The sequence below is a fragment of the Vulpes lagopus genome, chromosome 21 (assembly GCF_018345385.1).
Source record: "Vulpes lagopus strain Blue_001 chromosome 21, ASM1834538v1, whole genome shotgun sequence".
NCBI classification, from domain to species: domain Eukaryota; kingdom Metazoa; phylum Chordata; class Mammalia; order Carnivora; family Canidae; genus Vulpes; species Vulpes lagopus.
Window position 1 is genome coordinate 36,486,236 of NC_054844.1, and position 25,263 is coordinate 36,511,498.

The 25,263-nt window shown below is 39.8% G+C and overlaps 1 protein-coding gene across 1 annotated transcript in view; it reads right to left on the minus strand.

Moving 5' to 3' along the window:
* DBX2 (developing brain homeobox 2) overlaps positions 1 to 24,858 on the minus strand; it is a 34,945-nt gene extending 10,087 nt beyond the window's left edge. Inside the window, exons 1-2 of the mRNA XM_041736957.1 lie at positions 24,357 to 24,858; positions 9,958 to 10,053 (exon numbers count right to left, since the gene is read on the minus strand). Coding sequence (XP_041592891.1) covers positions 9,958 to 10,053; positions 24,357 to 24,750 — 490 coding nt within the window. The 5' untranslated portion in view covers positions 24,751 to 24,858. The remainder of the gene's footprint in view (positions 1 to 9,957; positions 10,054 to 24,356) is intronic.
* Between the last annotated feature and the right edge of the window lie 405 nt (positions 24,859 to 25,263).

Consider the following 25,263-nt stretch of genomic DNA (forward strand, 5'->3'; position numbering starts at 1 on the left):
ACAGATGGCGGCTACACTTGTGGTGGGCACAGCATAATGTATAAACCTATTGAGTCACTATGTAACACACTTGAAACTAGTGCAACCTTGAATGTCAACGATACATTTTTTTTGACATAGTGAGAACTTTTTATTCAGATTTATGGAGGGAAACAACTCTTTTTCTGAAAATTCAAACTTTGTTCTTACAAGTGTTAGAAAATTCCTGCTTGCATCCAAAACAGCACAGCTGTCAGTAGGATATGTTGTTGATTAATTGTACTAAAATAGTTTCTTTTGGATGTTCCGAAAACTCCTCAATTCAAGAAAACTGAAATCATCATTTACCATTACTTCTCACTTCAATACACACTGGCATGCAAACACATGCAGAAAAAGGCATTGCAATTCACCCACTTGTCCAGATTAGAAATTTAGGAGATATTCTCAACTTTTAACTTATTTCTATATTCAACAGATCTTGTTCATATAGTGCTTTTAAAATTTTTACTAATGTATAATCTCTCAAATCTGCTTCTTCTTTACCCTTTCTGTATCATTGTCAGACATTCATTATCTCCAACCTAAATCACTGTCATAGTCACCTACCCACATTGAAAAAAAAAAAAAAAAGCCCCAAGGCATGAAGGAAAACTAAGCAGTCTGCAAGGCTGGAAAGGGCATGAAGCAGACGGAGCAAGCTGGCAACCATATCCAGCCTGCATATGGGCTTTGTTTGGTCTTAGAATTCTGATGTAGTTGTTCACATTTAATAATCAGTTGATTTCATGTAAAGTCCAGGTTTCTGACGTCTCTTCAAAGGTAACCCACACGAGGTTCACCTTCCCAGAAAGCAAAGAGCTACCAGAGTGGGTAGCGGGTATCCCCTTTTGATGAAATGTGTAACCCCCAGTTTGCCACAGCCTCACTTAGCTTGCTTTTTACCTGCCGGGTTCCTGAAGATATTTGGATCTTTGATACAAAGATTATAGGGTGGAGTTGAGACAGATCATAGAGGACTACGAGAGTCTGGGATATTATCCAATAGTAGTGAAGATCAATAGGAGATGTTCAATCAGGGTGTGACATGATAATAATAATAAACACACATGTTTAATAATAATAATAAATAATAAATAATAAGCACACTCTGTACCATTATGCTTACTGTGTTAAGCCACTGACACGCATTAATTCGTGTAATCCTTCCCAACCTATGCCACGAATATTATACTATTATTGTCTCCAAATTACCGATGAATAAAATGAAGATCAGATAGCTTAAGAAACTTTGTCCAAGGACACATGACTAGGGTTCCAAACTCAGGACAACTGATTTCAAAACAAATGCTCTAACACTACACTGTATATTCTAACACAATCTGATTTGTATTTTAGGGGAAAAAAGTGTCAACAAATAAATAAAACTTGTCAAATCTACTTCTACAATATGATTGCTTCCTGTTCTACTTGTCTAATAAAAGATTGCAGATTATCTCCCAGTGAGTCCATCAGGCCTGGCTATATATCATTCTGGTTCATCCTCACATTGCTAGAAGGACTGGCCTCTCTCTTTCCTTCCAGCTCTGTAACATTTGCATCTCTTCAGAAATACCAGAGCTCATGAGATGTAATCAAGCCTAATTCCTTACAAAGGTCCACTCTTACTGCTCTTTCCATTCACCATATGAGATGTTGGTTAATTCTCCATCTACGGCATCATCTTCTATTTGCCTGTCACATGCTAAGGCCATACCTTGAAGTCAGGTTTTGAAAACTGGATTCACTATTTCTTTATCAAAGATTTAAGTAGTTTTATGAAATACTGGTCGATAACAAAAAATATTCTAAATATCTCAATATGCTCTTTTTCTGAATGCTCTTCTTCTCTGAACTTTTCTTGGTTCAGAGACTATGGAATTGGCCCTTCCACATTATTTCAGAGATTCATCTGTTGGGATGATCTCTCTCCAGGGAGCCTCAGGACAAAGGAGTTTGGGATATGTAATACGGAAGAACTGGGTTTGGATCATGACACTCACCTGTATGACTTAAAGCAAGTTATTCAGCCTCTCTCAGCTTATCTTACAGGGTTGCTTTAAGGATTTGATGACATAACACAAGAAAATTTCAGTGCCTTGCCCACAGTAGGGATCCCATGAATCTATCTACTTCTGCTTGTTGGATTTCACTTGATTCTTTAAGAACCATATGCCACAGACATCCTCCACACAGATGAATTCATCTCTATTCTGCATTTTAAGTCTGGTTCTATTTTCTAAGGAAAACAAGCAAACATTGTAGCAACCTTTTGGGGAATAATCTGGTGGAGTGATTGAGATGTTGCTGACTGACAACTGAAGATGAATCCAATCCATCCTTCAGGTGCTCACAGTTGATAAGGAGAGGTCCAAGAAGTATACAGACAGCCATAACACAGTGAGATAAATAACTGCAGACCATAGCAGAGAACGTGTTTAAGAACCAGACAGGAAGCCACTTAGTCTTGGAGGTTTGCAGGGTAAGTCCTAAGAGAGAAGAAAAGCTAGAGGAATAGCAATTCCTCTTACTGGCAATCCAGACAAAGGCAGGCAGAGCAGAGGCTTTAAAATTTACAGACCCATGAATGGAGCGAGGACATAGGCAAAACACAGTGGACCTAGAATCTCACACAGCTTGGTATTTCCAGATTGCAGGGTATGAATGGCAAGAAAACAGGAGATAAGCTGCAGGGTCAGGGGTGGCTGAAACGAGTTCAGGTCATAACTTGCCCTAGAGGAAAGCCTTCTGAGGAGGACCTGACCAACTCAGCATTATAGAAAAGCCAGTATTTTTCTACTTAATACAACTTTTTATATCTATATAGGAAAGTACAGGGCAGCCCCGGTGGCGTAGCGGTTTAGGACCGCCTGCAGCCCAGGGAGTGATCCTGGAGACCCTGGATCGAGTCCCACGTCAGTCTCTCTGTAAGGAGCCTGCTTCTCCCTCTGCCTGTGTCTCTGCCTCTCTCTCTCTCTCTCTCTCTCTCTCTCTGTGTCTCTATGAATAAATAAATAAAATCTTAAAAAAAAGGAAAGTACAGCAAATTTATGAACCTACAACCTCATTTTTAAAAAATCAACATTTATTTTTTTAAGTAGAAATTTTATAAGTACGGACCATGATTCTACTCATTTTAGTTCCTTCTTCACCAAGACCTACAAGTTTAAATAAAACAATGGGGTAACACATTTAAATGCCTCTAAAACTTTTAATAGAAACTCATAGGTTTTCCTATGGAGCTGTTTTTAATTAAAGAGAAAGAAGGTGGGGCACCTGGGTGGCTCAGTCAGTTAAGCATCTGTCTCTGGCTCAGGTCACGATCCCGGGGCCCAGGGATGAAGCCCTAAATGGGGCTCCCTGCTCAGTAGGGAGCCTACTTCTCCTTCTCCCACTCACCCTGTTTGTGCTCTGGGTCAAATAAATAAATAAAATCTTTAAAGAGAGAGAGAGAAAGAAAAGTAAGGTTCCCATCAAAGGACTCTACAAAACAAATCATTCTCACCAATATGGTAAATATTAACATTTTGAAAGGCATGGACCCAAAGCAGACCTCAATCTCTGAAAGAGAGACCTGGGAAGGTAATGATGGTCAAAGGGTAACTCCTGGGTCTGGCCCTCAAGGTTCAGTGCCCAAAAATGAACATGGTTATAACCAATGACAAGCAAAGAATATGGCAACGATAAAGACTCACATTCTTCCTTTCTTTGCTAGTTGCCTGGTTCCTCTTAGCACTGCTCTCAATACACAGATCATGCTGGTTTTCCTGCGGTGATGTGCCTTAGGCCCTACCAGAACTATATTACAAGATTCTACTTCTACTATTGATGCTCCTTTCCATCTTTCCCCATGGCCTTTTATCGGCTATCTCTGGATCTAACCATAAACCACACTGAGGGGGGTGCCTGGATGGCCCAGTCTGTGACGTATTCGCTGACTTGTTTTCGGCTCGGTTCGTGATCTCAGGATCCTGGGACTGAGCCCCATGTTGGGCTCTTGGCTCAGCAGGGAGTTTGCTTGAGATTCTCTCTCTCCCTCTTTCTCTTCCCCTCCCCTGCTTGTATGCTTTCCATCCCCACTCTCAATCAATCAATCTTTAAAAACAATACATTGAGGAACCTATCCCACTTCCATACCTTCTAAACCTATGAATATGTGCTCACGTTTACACCTGCAAAACAAACATGGACTTCAAGAACTTGTTGGTGACTCAAAATCCTCTCAGAAACTACTACAAAGTTATAAGCAACAAACACCTTCAACTATGCTTCAACTCATGATAAATGTCGGACTTATACAGAAACTTCCAGGTGACAAAAATAAATGAGTAATATTAAAAAAAACAGATATAGAGTTTAAGATATGTAGAAAAGAGGCTTCAAAAGCCAGGGTCACCAATTCAAGGTGACCAACTGAGAGTATTATTATTATTATGATTTTATAAGGCGGCTTCCCATATGTAGAGGCTCAGCAGGTGCTACTATATGTGCCCACGACATGCAGCATGTCGTATCATCTTTACAACAGTCCCCAGAGGGAGATATTATCATCTCCATTTTCTACAGGAAGACACTAAGGTTCCAGAAAGATAAGTTGTGCCATTGAGGGCACATAGCAAAGAAGAATGAGGTCAATCTATGCTCTTTATAATGACACCAAAGATTGTCAAAGTTAGGAGTGGGCAAAGAGGTCAAGAGGTGGGAAGAGTCCTATTAAAGTGGCAGAGTGATCTAGGATAGAGAAGTTTCAAAGGCATGATTCCCTGGGTCCTGAGATGGCCCCATGCACCATCCTCCAGGGAATCCCTGTGTATCATGTGCCTGGTGAATTGGCACTCCGATTGGAGGTGTGCTGTGTGTAAATGACACCGTTGGGAGAGGAGAGCTGGAGAGTGACAGAGAAATAGAACGTTAGATAAAGTAATGGAGTCCTTCATATTTTCATGTGTGAGGATGTAGCATATGTATTTTATATAATTCCTGTGGATTTGAAGTGTGAAGAGAGAGAAGATAAAGAACTTCCTTGGCTTACCCCATTTAAACTAGATGTCTACTTTCCATTCTCTGTATAATCTAGTATTGGGGAAGGCTATAATACTTCATCATCATATATTAGAATCACATCGATTTGCTAAAAATCTTTCCCTAATGCTAAGCCCGAATTCAATTTCCATTAAATTCCACTCACTGAAAAAATAAACTCCACTCACTGGCCCCAATTCCATCCTTTACACATATACTGAATGCAGTATACCTAATTTGAAGATAATTCTCAGGTTCTCCCTATCATTTCTCTTCTCCAGGCCAAACCTACTCAATCACTTTAGAAAAGGTGATTTCATGAACAGGCATATAGACGCTTCACCATTTTTGTTGCTGACTACTTCCTGACCTGGTTTTTATGTACAAATCTGCTCACTGTGCCTTTCTTTTTTTCCACTGTGCCCTTTCTTTTTTTTAGATTTTATTTATTTATTCATGAGAGACACAGAGAGAGAGGCAGAGGGAGAAACAGGCTCCATGCAGGGAGCTCGACATGGGACTCGATCCTGGGTCTCCAGGATCACACCCTGGTCTGAAGGCAGCGCTAAACCGCTGAGCGACCAAGGCTGCCCCACTGTGCCTTTTAAAGTGGGGTTCCAGAACTGAATAGGTGTAGGCTGTCTTACCATTACAAAGCTCTGGGTATTGTATTTCTATAAGCATAATCCAACATCCCCATATCATTCTGTAGACACATAGTGAACTAAGAGTACAACCCTCTTCCTTCTTTGCTCTCTTCAGCCAATTCTCTCCCTCCTCTATTTTGTACTTGTGCACTTGTTCTGGGGACTCTCAGATCAGGACTTCATCAGCTGCCCCATTAGATGTCATGTTATGTTCAGGTGAGGGCTGTAGACAAGATCGGGAACAAGCACCCTATATCACTAAGTAGCTCTGCTTCCCATCCTCCAGGCTCCACTGCTTATGAACACATTTGAGGAGAAAGGGAGTATTTCCATCCCTGGAAAGTTACTCAAATCCTTTCACTGCCTCTGTAGAACTGCTGAATAGAGCCATCAACTTGGAAAATCTATTGTCTTGGAGTCTCTGACTCCTTTAAACATTCTTCCTGGTTGACCGAGTGTCATTTATCTCTGGAACATCCCTCCCTTCACCGTTGAGAAGTCAAAACCTATATTCAACTTACTGCACAAACTTGATTATGTTTTCAACAAAATAATCATGCTTCTTTCTCTATTAGAACAAAATGCTGCATCCCTCTGAGGATCTTAGAGTGTTAATGATACATCCTTACAAAAGGACTGCCATAGGTCTTGTCAGTTTTCTCAGGGCACCCAGCACTCCGGCTGAGAACAGTGAAAGAGAACACAGCTGGGTGAGGTGGTAAGAATACTAATCAGAGCACTGTCCATCTTTGACAGTGACACTCACAGGACCAACCTACATTCTCAACAATAAATGTAATGGCCCTTCCCTGTTCCCTTCAACAAAATCCTAAATGCAAGTTTAGAGAGTATATTATGTTCTTCTAAGTTTTAGCCAGGGAGAGAAAATAGTAAAATGATCTTAAGATGTAGAATATAAGTTCATCCCTAAGGAAAAGGTAGAGTAGTTTGTCCCAGAAGAGTATTTCCCTGCTCATATTTTCACAACGTTGCTCCAAATTTAAATTCTGTCTTTTAATGCATGAAATTTTTGAAGATCACACTCAAGTTGGGTACTCAAAGGCAAAATGATACAATTATCTGATTAATTCAATTAGCATTCTACATAATTAAGACTCCTGTACCTTCTCAGGTAGTTGTTTCTTGTTTTTTTGTTTTTAAGGTCATTCTCCGCATAATTTCCACAACTTTCCATTTTATCTTAGCTGAGAAATGCGTGCTTTTGGAAAGAACCTTATGGATGTAATATCAAAGATTTTCCTTCTACCGCTTTGGGGGAGGGGAGAACTTTTACCACTGCCTTTTAATTTTTCCCCAATGTAAGGATTGTGCTTAAATGGCCTATTAAGCCATTTAATATATGTGAGAAGGGCACTGGAAGAATGATTGTTTCCACATTGCAACAACAAGCAAATCATAAATCTAAAAGGTTAACAAGAAAAATGAAATCAATTTTACACCAGTGAATCATATTAAAAGAGTCAAAATGATATTTTACTTGCTAGTTATGAACGTGTTGATCTGATCCTACACTTTGGAAAGAGTGAACTCAATATTGTGAAACAACGATGAGGGCCACCGATTTCACTGCTTATTAAAATGTTTAGTATAAACCTTGATTTTGGCTGTCCACACATGTCAGCACATTTTGGCTGAAATTTAATATAATATTACTTGGACAGTTCATTTTCCTTCTTCTGTGTGATGGAAAAAAATTTTAATGCTTGGGCATAAAAACTGTTCTTATTATTAAAAAAAGAAGAAAAAAGAAAATCTAGTAAATGCCTTAAATAAAAGAGAGTACTGTGCAGATGTAAGCCTTATTAACAATGTTCCTTGGTATCACGGTTATTTATGTTAAATTCTTTATTGACAGCATAAACTCACCATTTCATTATTATTTGCTGCTAATACAATGAACACTGTAAACAAAAAATAAATTCATTTCAGATTTATAACTAATGATACACCAAAGTTTATTAAAAACACTTGTGGCATCTCTAAAGTGTTTTAAAATGCCAACTTCAGAAATGGAGACAAACCAAGTACAGCATTCTCTATTTTTGATCTGAGTTGCGCTGATTTACCCCTTGCATGTTTTATTAAATAAAAAGAAAGATCAACATAGGGCTTTATGAGCCTCCAGGGATAGATACCACAGTTTACAATGGTTATGCTAAAGGTTTTATAAAGTGGGAAGAACCAAGAGGCAGATGGAGGAAAATGAGTCTCGCTTAAAGCAATTTTTCAAGCAAGAGAGAAGATGGAAGTTCTCTAGGAAATGTCCTGAGGATTCCTTTTATGTGCTCTATTTATCGAACGGCCCAGGCATTAGTGTACTGTTAGGGCTTAGAGACTCTTACAAAAACACTGTTATAAAATGAATAAACATATACATGCACACGTACATGAATGTCCACCTGTTAGGATTTTCTGTCCATTTCCACTTGCCTAACCCTTTGCCACTGCCAGAGGCTCTCTAAAATGCAAGTCCAGTATTCTATCAAGGTGAAGTAACCAAAACTAGGGGTGGAATCTCTTTTACTCTCTACCCTGGGGATGCAACACCAAAGATTTAACTTCAGAGATGCCACTATGCCATAGCCTCAGCTATCTGGGACTTAAGTCTCTACTCCAGCAGCCTTTTCCTGATATCCTATGGTGACAAATGTGTCCTTAATTTGCACAACCCTTTTCAATTGCCCTCATAGGAGACCACCTTGAAGGAGCGAGTAAAAGGTTTAGTCATGGTTTCTATTTTTCTATTTGAATCAATACATTCTAGTTAAATGGACAATTAATAGGTCACTTCCAAAATAGTGGTGTATCAGTCCTGGTTAATAAACAATCCCCAGAGTTGATAATGGGCCCTATGCATTCAGCAAGTCCTGTATACACTCAGCTCATCCACTAAATCCCTTTTCAGGTGGACAGGGTTATATGGGAAGATGAGCTAGAATGAGTCTATAAAAGTCAGTTTCATTCACTGCTTTATTTTTCAGTCAAGTGCTTTAAATGGTGTCCAGAAATTCACTCGGAACGTGAGACAGGAGAAAAGACGGACACACAGAGCCTTGCTTTATGACCATACAAAAGGGCAACTGACCCTTGCCCAAGCCTTTTCCATGTGAAATGGCTGCTAAAGTTCATCTGCACAGTGAAAAATCGTGGTGAGGTCGCGTGTGGATGAGTCAAGTGAAAGTGACGATTGGTCATGGGTCTGTCACCCATTGTGGCTGGGTCCCTGCCATGTAAAGTGCTCTGTGGGAAAGTACCGGCCCCCTAAAGAGATGCTCAGAAGCCTGCAGCTCATTAAACGGCCAGCATTTGCTGCCTCACTTGTCAGGAATCATTCTGTTGAGCAACTGCTCTCCTGAAACATTCATAAAACACATTAACAGGGAGGCAGCAGGGACCTGAATCCAACCGTGATAGAGCTCTGTACGTCAGCCTCACTCAACTCCTATTTCACTTTGCACCTGACAGAGGGGTTAACCTGAATAAATGTTTTCTCTTGGGCAGCTGAACTAAATGTGCCCCTTTACTGTACTTCTTTATCATAAACTCAGAGTCTCTGCCTACAGATTCTTATTTGACCTAGAAATCTCCAGATCGAGGTGAACTTAATTTCTTTCTAGTCTGACATTGTTCTCTCTGGGTATGTGAGTGGGTGTGTGCATGCAGGCTCTGCAAGGTTTCCAAGGGTGTTCTCACTTCACCCCCGGACACTGTTTAAATTTTGTCATGTTCAAGGAAAGGTTCTCTGGAAAATCTTTCCTACAACTCTGGCTTTCTTCAAGATCACAGGGAGGAGGTATTTAGCCCCTGTTACAATCTGGACACTTTTCATTATTTTCTATGGACACCTAATGACTTTCCGCATCACATTTTAAGCTGGATGGCAATTTTACACAGCACATTCTCTTAGGCTTCCTTCCTCTCTTTTTTTCTTCTCTAAATGAGTATGGCTACACGTTTCAGAAAGAGCCAAACTGGTCCCTCTGAGATCTTTTATATCAAATGGAAAACAAGTCGCTTTCCTTGGTGTGTCAGCCCTGGGCTTCAATGCCATTAGAAACTACTCACAATTGCTCAGTGTGCTGAGGTCTGATAAATCTCTGGAAACGTCCTGAATAGGATCGCTGTGATTTTTAGTGAGGATTTAGCTCCTTGCCATTGCATTACCAATTAGTTTTCCAGAGCACATTAAATCCTGCTGCTTTGGTTTACAGAATAACTGAGGCATTGCTGATGAAGCATAAAAACTTACTTGCAAAAGCAGTGGGGGATGCAGGGCGCCGACAGGACCCACCACAGCATGCCGAGTAGAATGGAGGGGCGCTCAGGAAAAAGGGCTTGGAAGACGCTGTGGAGAAAGCATTGATCTCATTGATGAGCCATTTCTTTTGGACAATCATCAAAATTCTAGTTTCCCAAAAGTCACTGAGTGAAACACTTCATTCTCTGAGACTCTACTTAGTTGTAATTTTACTGAAAGTCATTCTAAGATAGCCTTAACTGTCAAAGAGATGGCCAAACACTTTAATCAACATTTAGAAGATGTGTTGAAAAGACTCAATGGATCAAAACCAAACTTAGTTCATTTTCTGTGTGGTCATAATTATATGTAGCATGTATTCCTTTATTTAAAATATCCCGGAGCCACACTGTCCAAGGGAATGATCTGTGGTGATGGAACGTCCTTTAATCTCTCCTGTCCAACATGGGATCTATCTGGCCTCATGGCTCCTGAGAAATGTGGCTAGTGGAACTGACTGAATTCTCAATCTAAATTATTCTAAAATAATAAATAAATAAATAACAAACAAACAAATAAATAAATAAATAAATTATTCTAAAATAAATAGATCCAAAAAATAAATAAATAAATGAATAAAATAAAATAAAATAAAATAAATAGATCCATGTGCGTAGGGGCTACCATTCTGAAAAATACAGCTCAAGATATAACATTTACCAAGAAAACAATTTGAAGAAAAAAAGTAAAAAGTAAAATTAAATTACAAAAACAATTTGACCATTATGTCCTTAAGTTTAATTTTTTTAGAAGGAATTATACTACTGTTTCTTTTCAGGAGGTTCTTTGACATGTATAATTAGTTGGATCCCAAAGTTGGTAAGAGTCAATTTACTGAGCAATTCTATAACAAAAAGTATTTTTTCTGATTACTTTTACATATTCAAAAATATCTGAAAATAATAGCATTTTATCTCAGGAGAAATTAGCTAACCTGGAAGCACTTGTGTTTATAGTATAGGGAGTTACCACATACGCTGTTCTGCTCATGTTCTCAAACTATGGTATTTGTGACATTTTCAACACATGTGCCTGGAATAGGTACCAATTCTGTCATAAGGAAAGAAATTGTACTGAAATTATTGTTTCAGTAGACAAACAATAGTTATAAAGGATGTCACAGAACAGGAGCAACAGCTCTACTAAACACTTACTATATACTGGGCTTTGGTCAAGAACCTTAAAAAATCCACGTCCTTTAGTATAATGAAGTATAATATAAATACAGGTGAGGGTTCCTGAAGGCGGATGATTTGCTTTTACCATGGCATACCCAAAAGAGTACCTGGCACATTCTAAATGTCGATAAATTTTTTTATAACTTTTTAATAAATGAACAAATAATGTAGAAAACTAAGAAATAGAAAGCTTCTATAGATCTCCTTAGGGAGAAAATGAGGATGGGGAACTAACCCCTTCCCTGCTCCCCAGACACACCTTGAAATATAGTATCATCTACAACAGATGACCTTAAAATCTAGAACATAACTAGAAAACAAATATTTTTATTACTCTCCCTGCATATTCAATGGCAATGTTTTTCTTAATCATATTTAACGAATATTATTTTGATATGAATACACATCTTTTTCAAGAACAGTAATTTCAGACTTGTATTTTAACCACTGTATTTTAATCACTTGTGTTTTAAACACCGATAAGCATGTGTGCATTTTCACCAATATTTTTGGAGGATATATTAAAATAAGTGTATCGTTCCAAAAGAATTTAGGTTCTTAATGCCTTCAAATTGCAAATTAATCATAAAAAAGTAATATAATGGAATGTTGCCAATTTTAATTTTCTGTTTTTAATATACAAATTTTCAAATAATAAAGTGTTTCTCTTAATGATATTTTGAGGAGTGGCACAGCTGGCTCAGTCAGTGGAGTGTGCGGCTCCTGATCTGGGCGTTGTAAGAGCTCCACATTGAGTGTAGAGAGGACTTAAAAAGAAAATCTTTTTAAAAAATGACATTTTGAAAGTACAGCAACTAAGCAAAGTATGAAGAGGAAATTCATTTGGGTGTTCAAAATTCTATAAAACTATGTTTTTATTTTAATTTTTTTAAAGCAGGCTCCACACTCAATGTGAGGCTTGAACTCACGACCTTGAGATTAAGAGTTGCGAACTCCAACGAATGAGCCACCCAGGCAGCTAATAAAACTTTTGAAAAATTTTACTGCTATCACAAGTTGTTCCAATATTGACTATAAAACCATCAAAGAAATGATAAATCATTCATTTTAATTTAACATCTTTTAAGAAAATGGCATTATTTAGGCAGAGTTACATTTTCCATTATTTTCAGACTACATGAAGTACTTTGAAAAATAAAAATTTATTTTTATGTATAAAAGTTGTCACATTAGTTCATTCTCAAGCATTTCTGTTAACTTATTTCACCTCCATAATAAACACTCCATAGATAGTTAAGTTATGGCTATTGTGCTGTTTGGCCCAAAATGTAACGCTGTGCCATACATACAATGAAATATTTATCATGATAGCTAGGAAAACACACATAAAAGACATATTTTTACTTAACATAAAATGTAGGAAATAAGTACAGTAGTGATATTATTGTAATAAGCATGCAATATATGTACAAATCACAAATTTTACTATTCTAGTCAAAATGTTTTTCAGTCTGACCCTATGGCCCTAAAAATAGAAAAAATAAAATATATTTTTAAAATGAAGGTTCATTTGAGACAAGTGATCATTTAAATTCATTTGTGATGCACGAAGTTTTGAGATATATGATCTAAGTATTAAATTTGGCCATGAAAAGTTTTCACTGAATAGTTTGTTATCTTACTATATATTACCTTATCTTAATGGAGTAAAAGCTGCAATAAAAATGACATGTTATCTACAGTAATAAACTCTTGTGGTTAAGGAACTACATGTTACATGAGCAGGCCACATGAGCAGGTGTACAGAATTTCTTCACCATTGTAAATCATCTCTTTGATATACATGCATCTACACAGATTAGTAGATTCCTGATTTACACACATAAATACACCTTGCTTAAGCTGGCTTATGTGAAAATTGCTGTGAAATTCCAATTAAGTGCTCCATTTTTTTTTTTACATGCGCCTACTTTGACATAAGTCAAATAGTAATCCAGCTGAGCATGTGATTGCAGGGGTGTCAAATGGCATGAGGAAATTACCATTTAAAACAATGAAATGCAAAAAAAAAAACCAAGATAAATAAAACCATGAAATGTGTTTAAAAATATGCATCATGCTCTTAAATCTTTGCAAACCACATGCTTTTTAAAGCAATGAGCAGAAAAGGAAACTCAACTGTGATAAAAAACAAAGTAGCAAGTTGACAGATGTGTTAAAACTTTTGTAAACCATTAAGAACTACTCGGAAGATGCTCTGAAAAAAGCAGGAAACAAGGCAATTTCATCCCAGATGACATGCATTTCAAAACCTGTCAATGCAATCTAGATGCAGTCACTTTATCACTAATCATATCGGGAACAATTCATCATGGGCCTCCTGAATGATATTTATGACAATAATATTTAAGGAGTGCCTACTATACACCAGGCACTGGACTAGCTATGAATTCTACACATGCTATCTCATTCATTCATTAGCATTCAGCCTCAAATGGGTATGCATCTGAAATGTGATGAGGACTCTTTTCAGCATTTTTTTTAAAGGAAAAGAGAAACATAAATATTTTAGTATAATATTTAGTTATTAGCCAGGAGAGATAAAGATCTCAGGAAAGGGACACATCTCTCAAGCTTTCCGTAAGAGAAAAACAAATAGCCTTTCCTATGGAAAAAAAAGAAATGCACAATGTCCAGTACTAAAGCACAATGTTAGGTTCTGTTAGCACAACATTTCGGGATACTCTGAATTTTGTACCCCACCAACAATTCCAGTTTTTGTGGGGCTCTAAGTCACAAACAAACAAACTTAAAATTCTTGGAACTAAACCTTCTGAATCCAAATGAGTAAACACTTATTCACAGAAAACCTCATGAACTTTTCACTTCTTAATCAGATGTTCTGACTGAACTGAAGCCACAGCATCAAAATATCTATTAATCATTATGAATATTTAATTAAGGTGGGAACTTAGAGACAACTTAATGGTGAACTGGCCTGATTTCTTTTTAAACATAACTAGATGATACAAGCATCTCAAGTCAAGATGATTACAAGCCTAACTACAGAAAAATTATTTTCAAAATTCTATTGTTTACTAAGCAATAGTAGTTTTTAAATTACTTTTCTGTTATTTTCACTCTTCTTTCACTGATGGAGCAGAACAACGGGTATTTAAAAGGGGTGAAACCACATTCTTTTTATTGTTGGTGCAAAACTGTGGTACTGACTTCAGTTGACATTTCGCAGAAAGAATACTAAAGACCACTAATAAAACCTTCAAATAAATTTCAAGAGTCCACTGAAATGCTATGCTGATCAGCAGCACCTTTTAAGGAGGAGGAGAAACGAGAAGAGGTTCCAAGATGTCTTACTAAGGCAACCAGAGGGTCAAAAGATACCCCCAGGAAACAGGGAATTAAATAATTTTTTTTTAGAAAATGGTGTTAAGGGGATCTGGCTGGATCAGTGGTTGAGCATCTGCCTTTGGCTCAGGTCATGGTCCCCGGGTTCCAGGATCCAGTCTCACATTGGGCTCCCTGCAGGGAGCCTGCTTCCTCTGCCTCTCTGTGTCTTTCTCATGAATAAGTAAAACCTTTTAAAAAATTATTTTAAATGACCTTCTTCAAGTGCCTGGTACATGGGCACCAGGAATATAGAAATCTAAACTTCTGACCTGAAAATAATACACAATTGGAATAGAGTGGACCCAAAAATGAGACTCCAAAGAATGGCAACCAGATGCCCTGCATGGTTAAGACCTAAGAAATATCACTTACCTAATGAGGTGTGATTTATTTTATCACACAACCTGGAAGGAATTCATTTATGTGATCTACATGCAAATTTGCCTTCAGTCACAAGGGAAAGCAAGTTGAGTAAATTCATCCTTTATTTTCCTGCTCATCAGAAAACAACAGAAGTCCACATTTTTTTTTTTCCTCGAGTATTTCAGACACAGAAAAACAAAGGTCTTAATGTTCTGGTACAGCTCATGAGAAAATAAATCAAGTGTAGTGTCTACTTGTTTGAGTCTATCCTTTTAATTCTGTGCAAATAATATTTATTGCATCTCTATCAAGTGCCCCACAGTGTACTGTGTGCTGGGATTACAAAGTTGAAAAGGGACAGGAATTTCTACTTAGTGTTCCTTAATTTAGAGACTTCTATGTGCTGATCAAAGAAATGAAATGCAATTTTTTTTCTCTTCTCCAAATTCAATTTTGTTCTGTAAAATCTGAGGCATTCCCCAAGAAAGAGATAAGATTTGAAAAAAATTCATATTGTGCATTTCCCTTACTTACCATTGGTTCTCAACCCTGAATACACATTAGAATTATCTAGAGTGCTTTTCAAAGACACAGATGCCCAGGCCACACACCAACTGGGTTCAGACACGCTGGCTAAGGGTGGGCTCCTTAGCACAGCATTGTTTCAAAAGCTGCTCAGGTCATTACAATGCATAGCGGGGATGGGACCACTGAAAAGAACACAGAACAATGTCTGACACCACAGGCACTCCATAAATGTTAGCCTTTACTCCTGCCATTATTATGTAATTTGAGATCAACTGTGAGACACCGTATAAAAAGAAGCAGCATGGTCAAGACTTCCACTGAAACGTAGAATCAAGTAAAAAGAAAAGATTATTGTTAAGAAGGCTTTGTCAAAGAAGGCTTTAAGCAGGAACAACATCTTAATCCACACCTTAATTTGGAAGGTATTTGGAACGACAAAGGATGAGAAAAGAAGGCATTCCAACAAAGAAAGGTGGCATGAACAAAAGGAAAGGAGGCAAGGAGTGACATGTAGGGCAGGTTAAGGAGACCAGCCCGGCTGCTGGCACAAGGCCCAAAGACTGAGCGTTAAGGAATGTAGTTGGGGTTGTTAACTGTAGCTGATGGAATGAAGGTGTTGAAGAATAGAGTATTTTTTATTTGATTTTATTGTCAAATGGGGATAAGTAAGGTCTTCCTGAATAGGTAGGTAGGTAATATGACAAAGCTGTATTTTAGGAAACTTCACCTGGCAGTATTGGATGTGATGTGGTGAAGCAAGGTGGAGCTACACGGAAGATTCCCACTGTAGAAATAACATAAGAATAGGTGATGATGTGCTAGCATCTTCTCTAGCCTCACATCATCAGCAGGTGGGTAGGGTCTGGCTTCTTCTCAAGCTGTAGAGCCCCGGTTCGCTGCAATCATCAAATATGATCACTACCTCTGCTGCCTCTCTCTTCACTGTATCTCCATCAGCAGCTCTGAAACATCGAGCTAAATATGAGGAAACCCAATGCTCTTTTTTATTATACAGGCAATGTCACAGGGAGAATGGCGTAACGAGAGAATGGCATCTGTAGCTGTCAAATTCTAAAAGCTTTAATTAATGAAGCTCCTTGAGCAACTCCGAGCTATATACTACTCTGTGTGACTAATTCTTGCATTGGTTCTACCCCACCCAGCAGGAGATGGACCTGCAAGAATTGTACCTGAGAATGGTTACCCTGATTTTGCCCCGTGGCAGATTTAGAATGGGCTACAAATTTTGGCACCCCTCTCATTGAGAGGTGAGGTCTCAACTCCCCTTCCCTTGTATTTGAGATAGTCTTGCTGCCTTGTTTGACTAAAGAGTGTGGAAGAAGTGACATTCTAGAACTTCCATCCCTAGGCCATAAGAAGCCTTTGCAGGCACTGTCTGGTTCTTGGAATGTTTGCTCTTAGAACTCCCCTTTTCATAACCCAAGCATCGTGCTATTAGAAGCTCAACACACTTGGAAAGTCCATATGAGCCGTCTTTGTGGACATCCAGCCTAGTTGGGCCTTCACAAGATCAAGCCCTGGCTGCCATCTAACTGCAATGGGATTCCAAGGAAGAACCATCCAGCAGAGCCCAGTCAACCCACAAGACTGTGAGAGAATAAATTGTCCCTTTAAGCTTCCAACCTCAGAGAAGGCTTTTTACACAGAAATATCCCTTTTACCAATATTTTGCTTATGGTGGAATGGCAGGAAGGAGTCTTTCACATCTTTTGCTGTATGTTATCAGTGGGCTATTGCAGTATGTTTGAAAGTCAAACGCTGACTCTAATTTCTGTTCTTATTTTAAAATGATAACAGAAAGAGAGGCTCAAGGAGCTTCTATGAATGGATTATGGTTATATAATCAGTAATATAAAGACCTCAGACTTGAATCTAGGCTTTAAAATTACAGAAATGCTGCTAAAACCAGCTCAGAAAACTGCATTTTTAAATTTACCCAATTTGCCATTTTTGCTTTGGAGGAACTGTTGGCAAATATTTACTATAAAAAATAGGAACTGTTGGCAAATATTTACTATAAAAAATGCAGCCATAGGTCTGTTGCAGCTCTTCAATTTGTAATGCAAAAGGACCTATAGAAATATGTAAACAATCAGGAGTGCCTCTTTTCCTGCTTTAAATAGGGCTGTCTTTTGGTTTCAGATCCAATATAACTACAGAATTGGTTCAGTATACCTAAACTCAATCCAGCCCTAGGGATAGTCTCTTTAAGAAATATGCCAGCAGTCATGGTTTTTATTCCCTTTTAATGTACAAAGATCTTCACAAAGAATAATTCCTTCACATATTTTTTTTAAGAGTAGTGAGAGAGAGGGGGGCGGGGCAGGCAGAGGGAGAGGGAGAAAGAGAATCCTAAACTGCACGTGGAGCCCAATGCAGGGCTCGATCTCACAACCCTGAGATCGTGACCTGAACCAAAATCAAGAGTCAGACACTTAACCGACTGAGCCACCCAGGCTCCTCCACATATTTTAATTTTTACAGTTGTCAGAAATTTAACATTTTAAAGAACAAGAAATGGTGTGTCCTCTCAAGAGGACTGGTAAAAATGTACGTATCGTATATTCTATTTCTGACAGCCACTTTGCATTAATAAAATTAAGGCTGTTATGGCAAAGTACCTAAATGTGAAACAAAAGTGAAAAACCTAGTTCATCTCTGGAATACTGATAAACAAGAAGGCAATTAAGTATTCAGTAATATAGAAAAAGACGTGAATTTTTTTTTCTTTCCTTTTCCCAGATGCTTTGGTTCTGAAACCAAAAGTCTAAAAACTTTAGAGGCTTTTTGATCTTTGACTTCAGAGGGAATTTTAGTGCCTTCAAGTTTACTGTTCACATAACTCACAAGAATGTGCCCCTGAAATAGTCCCAACTAATAGCGGGTTGACAAAATGAATAACACTATTAAAAATGGAATCAGCTATGGTAACTTTATATAAAGTGATGAATCACTCAGCATTGCCAAATCAAGTACTGACTGGAGGCTAAAAAGAATAAAAGAGAGAAATTTCATTAAAAGTGGAAACATTACTGAAAGTAAAATAAAATATTTTGGAATAAAATATACAAGGGTCTGGTAAGCATATTATACATTAAGGCAAAAATCCAATTTCTTACTAAGAGAGTATAAAATAGGAAAGCATGATCTAATGAAGTCTTAAATAAGGATTCTAACAAGCATTCCTAGATAAAAATCATATTGTTTCTTTTTCCAATTTGCCTTTTTATTCCTGACAGACTCCAGGTGTATTTGAATGAAAACTTATACTGATTTAACTGATTTAAAAACTGTGTACCTCTGCTATAAAAAAAAATCACTGTAATTAGGAAAAAACTTTATTTAGAGCCAAGATTAAGTAGACAAACACTGCATTAGGAGCAACAAATCAAGTCCTCTTGAAAGATATAATAAGACGTAGTCTAAAGTCATAAATGATATCAACAACAGAAACAGGGTACTGAAGACAGGTTGAGTGAGGTGTAAATTAAATATTCCATCATCACCCCACACACACCTAAGGACATATTTGTTTAAATATGTTAAAAAGAGCATTTCGCTTCTGTAAAAGCTTTCATGGCAAAGAATCTCAAAGTATCTAATGACCACATCACCTATGTTGCTTCCCTTACATTCATGTTGCTGCCATTTCTATCATTGTTCAGCACCAAACCTAAGCATAAAATGATTTTGTACAGCAAAGGAGATTTTTTTTTTCTGGTGGGTATAAGAAAGGGGAAGAAGGTGACACACTCAAAGAGGGATACAGTGGAGTCAAATTCACAGCTTTGATTCTAATATCGGAGGCCCATTTATGGCAAATAAATGTGAATAAAATCACTACTGACAATCCTTTCAAACTGCCCACAACACATGGCATCCTTTGGCTTTCTGCAAATAACCCTGAACTCTCTGAATCCTATGTTTACTTATCCATAAATGTGCATGCAATTTTCTGGGCATTCAAACCACTGTGCCTTTTAAAATAACCCTCAAATCCCTTAAGTCAATAAAGTTCAGGGGAAAGTTCTAAAATGTTCCTACTTGCCTGCTGGATTTACTCCTTTTTTATTATTAAACCTCAATAGCTTCAATACATGTTAACAGATTGAGATTCCTTGTTGTTAAAGTGGAGTAGAGAAGCATATGTTAGGGGCTGGGAGTGGGATAGGTGCTAAAGCCAGAGGCAAGTTAAATACACATAAATTGCTACCCCATTGTAGTTCCAACTCAGGTGTTATTCTGTAAGGATGGTGGCTTACTGAGTCACTACTAGAAAGGAAGGGACTAATTAGTCCTGTTGGTTCTTTTCGCTGTAAGAATTTCTCCATGAATCTGAAGGAGGTCATAAACTTGGGGAACACAGAACCTTTTGTTCAGAGCTGATTCTCATGAACTGTATAAAGTTATTAATATGTTAATATAAATCTAAAAACATGTTAAGGAGATACAAAAAAAATATAAACATGTTGTAAGAATATGGTTAACCACTATCTACAGATTCCACCAAAGGATGGCTGAGGTGATGGCTTGCAGAAGGAACCACTAGAACAGGGTCTATCCTATTCTTCTCTGGATTCTCCATTCTCCATTCTGGTTCCGGGTCAGCATCACTAACATTCGAGATGCTCTGATTTTAATTTGCCAAAACAAATCTAAAGCACAGTGAGAGCAAGAATAAGTGACAAATTCTGGCTTAATCAATTAGGTCACAAAATCTTCAAGTTGGACTAGACCAAACTAAGTACAGTTTAGTTTAAGACAGAGTCAAGGATTAACAGGTACATAGTAACTGGCACTGGGAAGTGGATACGAAAACTAGAATGCGCATTAAGTATTAATGGTAAGAAGCAATCCTAACAAGGGGCCAGAAAAATGCCATGGACCTGGTTCCATTTCTGTAGTATATAGTACAACTTAATTGACAAAATTATTTAAAAGAAGAAGAAGAAGAAGAAGGACTCACTTATTCCAGAAGGAATATTTGCTTTCTAATCCTTTTAAGGAATAGATCTGGGACTCCTGGGTGGCTCAGCAGTTGAACACCTCCCTTTGGCCCAGGGCGTGATCCTAGAGACCCAGGATCGAGTCCCACATGGGGCTCCCTGCAGGGAGTCTGCTTCTCTCTCTGCCTGTGTCTCTGCCTCTCTCTCTCTCTGTCTGTCTCTCTGTCTCTCATGAATAAATAAAATCTTAAAAAAAAAAAGGAATAGATCTAATAATCAATAAATTGCATTCAGGAAATTATCTTTACGTCAAACATTTTTTAAAATGTTGAAAATAACAAATGTCATTAAGAAGCCAGGCTATTTACACTTATTTTTGAATAAAACTCGTGACATAATCAAAAGAAATTTAAAATTTTCAGCTTTTTACACTTCAAGTGTCTCTCTTATATACAAAAACATGGATATTTTAATCTAGCACAATATTCACCAAATAATGACATTCATGAACTTTTGGGGAAGGATCTCTGATGATTCTAATTTACTTGGAAAACCTTCTGGTTTTCCTTAATAAACTAGAACAGATCCAAGGATTCAACCCTGGAGGTGAACTATTTACTACCTCGTATTGTGCTAAATGTGCCCCTCTTGAGCTTTGAGGAACGCCCTTTCATTTTTAAAGTTTCTAAACCAGTCTTTATAAACCACTTGACACCGTTATAGCCATGGAGTGGTCTTTTTCCTCCTCGAAATACTCAAAGACTTGCGAGTTTTCAGGGATGAAGCAGGGACAGCTACCCTCTCATTTATTACCTGTAAATCTGGGTTACTGCTTAACTGTCACCACCTTGCAGACCGATAGCAAGATAAATGAGAAGACCAATTTCTTTCCTTCTGGGCTCAGATACAAAATCACAACTGATTGATTATTGTGATACGTGTAATTGGTTATCACCAGTTTCTGATATTCAGTGAAAGACTAATATAAGGAATACAAAGATATGGGGTGATTTTTGTCTCTTTCACAAGTCCACAGAGGTTTTCACTGTAACTTCTGACAAAACCAAATTAGCAAGTGAAGTAAATCACTATAGAAAAAAAAAAAAAAAAAAAAACCTGGCCTACTAGGAAGATTAAAGCAGCTAACGATTATGAAAGTACTTGGTTAGCCACAGAGCAGTAGGAACACGGAATGTCAGCTCCACAGGGGAAGACACAGTCATCCGTTTTGTGTGCTGACTATCCCAATGGCCTAGAACAGAGCCTGACACATGGGAGATGGTCAGTAAGCATTTGGTGAATGAAGGAAATATATGGTATAATTAAAAATGGGTAACAAAGATAGTGAAGCAGAAATGCATGCGGTGGTATAAATCCCCTAGTTAAATGGTCCCATATTTCACTAATGCACCTTTAAATAAAAAAGAACTCTGGGGTTTTCTCACTCGACGTTCAGATTGGTGCACTCAACCAGTTAAGTTTGGAAAAAAGTGAGTAGTCAATATGGTGAAATGATTAAAGATCACATTTGTGATCCACTTCTAAGTAAGTGTCTAAAGGATCAGAAGGGGTTGTTTGCTGACCTTTCAGAGAGAAATATAAAGACATACTGTTATCTTTCCAAAAACAGTAGCACTTCCATCTCCCTTATATTCTCTATAGAATATCAATCACTATGTCATCAGTCAGCTAATTTTCAGGTGATAGTAACCTTGTCAGTACTCATTATAACTTCATAATTCTACACAGTAGAGAAGAATTCCCACAACATTTGGTAGGACAAAAATCTGTCACTTAAATAAAAGTAGGGCAATGTTCAGAAAACTACATTCTATGTCAAATTACAGAGATAAATGAATGTAAATGCTGGTTTTCAGCAGCATACTTATAGGAAAAAATATAGAGAGTTTTAATTTTCTTAAGATACTTCCCTAGATTCAAAAATTAAATGGACTTCTTTTTTTTTTTCAGTAAAACGTTATTCGTTCATATGAAAATTAACCTAAGAGAATATCAAATCTTCAATGAGGACCAAATATAATATTAGGAAAATGCATGCTTAAACTATATCAGAATATTCAAAGGGAAATATAAATTCTTTTACTCTCTCAATTATTCCAAAAACTCATGTTTGCATTTTGACACTTTAGAGTGTACAAGAATGAGTATATACTAGAATTTTTTTCAAAATGTAGTAAGGAGACCCTTTAGCCAATAATTGCAATATTTTGAATGAGAGAGATATACAAAATTCTTTTTCAGTTACTGAACTATCTGCATTTGACTTGCATTTTGTTTATTTAAAATTAATCTGTAAAATCTACAAAGGTGAAAATTCAGTAACTTTCAGTGGCTGAGTAACCAATCACAATCAGGAGCAATTTAAGAATCCTGAAAAATAACTTCTATGAACACAATGCCAAACCACTAAAAGTTATGCAAATCGCCCATCTTTTTGAAAACGATGGGTTTTTTTCATGCCACAACATTATTTACTAACTCTTGTCTAGGTGCATCTGCTTTATACGTTTCTAATTTTCCAAATACTTCAGAAATAACAGAGAGGCCCAAATTCCCAAGGAACATAAACCCTGCCTTTAACTGTATCTGTTCTTTTCCCAAGGTGGGGGGGGGGGAAAAAAAGGCTTCCTAGAATTTAGGTTTTACTCCACGTGAATGAGACCGGTGCTCATATAATCATATTTGTTCCATTCTGTTAGTAACCATTGCAAACTGAAAGACCGGGACAGGTTCTAAACATGTTAAATTCTATAAAGCCATTAGCCATAAATTTGATCCGGCAGTTTACTGGGACAATGGAATCTGCTGAAAAAGCGTCTATTAGTCATTCTGGACAAACGCATCGGGATTAAAAGAATGAGTGAGTTAAGATCGTCTAAGAAGGCAGAAAAAGAAAAAAGAAAAGGAAAAGAAAAAAAAAGAAAAGAAGAGAGAGAAGGAAAGAAAAGGAAAAAGAGAAAAAAAGAAAGAAAGAAAGAAAGAAAGAAAGAAGAAAGAGAAAAGAAGAAAAGAGAAGAGAAGAGAAGAGAAGAGAAGAGAAGAGAAGAGAAGAGAAGAGAAAAGAAGAAAAGAAAAAAGAAAAGAAAGAAAAACTTAATCCAACTGGATCTCTGCTTCTGAGTTTCCAAGAGACTTTTCCTTCCTTTTCTGCCCATTCCGGCTGCGTCTCCAAGCGCTTCTGGCTAAAAGGGGACTAAACCGCCCGCATCCTCGTCCCAATCACACCGCTTAGGTTTTATGCGAAAACTGAAAACAAGCCCAGATGTCTTTCTTTGGGCAAATCCGCCCAGGTACTGCCGAATTTCCCATTCCAGGTGCCAGTTTCGCGGTTTCGGCTCAGCACAAAGAGGAAGTGGGCCCCGATGCCCAAGTTTGCGCAGCGCCCGCCGCAGGAGCTCCGCGCGCGTCCCCGAGGCCCCCCGGTCGCCGCAGGTCCGGGAGCCCAAGCGCGCACGGCGGGGCCCCGGGCCGGGCGGGAACCCCGCGGGGCAGAGCTGCGGGCGCGCGGCCTCGGGGACCCCAGCCGGCCGGGCCGAGACGCAGCGCTCGGGAAACCCCGCGCCACCGGCCCAGCCAGCCCGGGGATCCGGGGATCCGGGGATCCGGAGGCCCCTTCCCGCTGCCCCCGGGAGGTGCGGGCAGGGCGGCTCCGGAAGGGCCCGAGCGCCAGGGTGGCCCTAGCACTTGCGGAAGGGAGCCCCGGGGGCAGGTGCGGGATGCGGCGGGGACGCGGATGGGGCGGGGGTCCCAGCTGGCGGCGGTGGCATCTCCGCCGAAGCTCCAGGCGCCCCGGGGCGCCCCCGGGCCAGCGCGGATCCGCGAGCGCCGAGGCCCGGGCTCCCCGCGCGCAGGGCGCACCGCCGAGCGCAGGGGTCCGGGTCCGGGACCGGCCGGGGGCGGGGGTGCGGGGGTCCCGGCTGCTCACCTGCGGCTGGAGGCTGGAAGCTACACTCCCGGGCCCCCGGAGCGCGGCCCGGCAGCCTGGCGCCGTCCGCCGAGGGGCCGAGCACTTGGAAAGCCCAGCGCGTGCCGTAGGGGGCGCCGCCCGGGCTGCCCGGCTCCGCCGCGGGGCACAGCTTGAGCGGGACCGGGCTGGCCGGGAGGGGCCGGGGCTGCGCGCCCGCAGCCGACGCGGGGCCGTGGGGCGCGGGGGGCTGCGGCCCGGCCGGCGGGGCGCCCCCGGCCCGCAGCAAGTTCTCGATCAGGAAACTCTTGCCCAGGTGGCCAAAGCCGGGCGCTGCGGGGAAGTTGAGCAGCGCGGAGGACGCCACCACGTCCCAGTAGGCGCCGGCGGGGGCCGCCACGGCGCTCGGGAGCATAGTGCGCTGCGCGCCCGCCGCCGGCCCCGCCAGGAGGACCGGGCCCCGAGGACGCCGGCCGCCTCGCGACGATATTATTTATTTGGGTTGGGCGGGTTTTTTTTTTTTTTAAAGGGTGGGAGGAGTGAGTGTGGGAGGGGGAAGCCGTGCGCGTCCCCGGCCCGCGGCGCAGGCTCTGGGGGCGCCGGGGGAGTCCCTCTCGCGCCCTAAGCAGATCCGGACTTTTTTTTTTTTTTTTTTTTTTTTTTTTTTTAGAAGGGCTGGAAGGTGTGTCCAGCCCATCCATTCATGTCACCCGGCCCACAAAGTCCCACAAAGTGACAGACGCGGCCCACAATAAGGGCGGCCCCCGAGAGTCTGAGCTTTGGTGAAGGGAGGGGATGCGGAGCGGGGAGGAGGTGGGCGTGGAGGAGGGACCCGGGCCGGGGACTGGGGGGGGACCCTGGAGCGCACGCTGCCCCCGGGGGATGGAGCCCCGAGGAGGCCCGGAGACGCTCGCACGCAGAGGGCGGG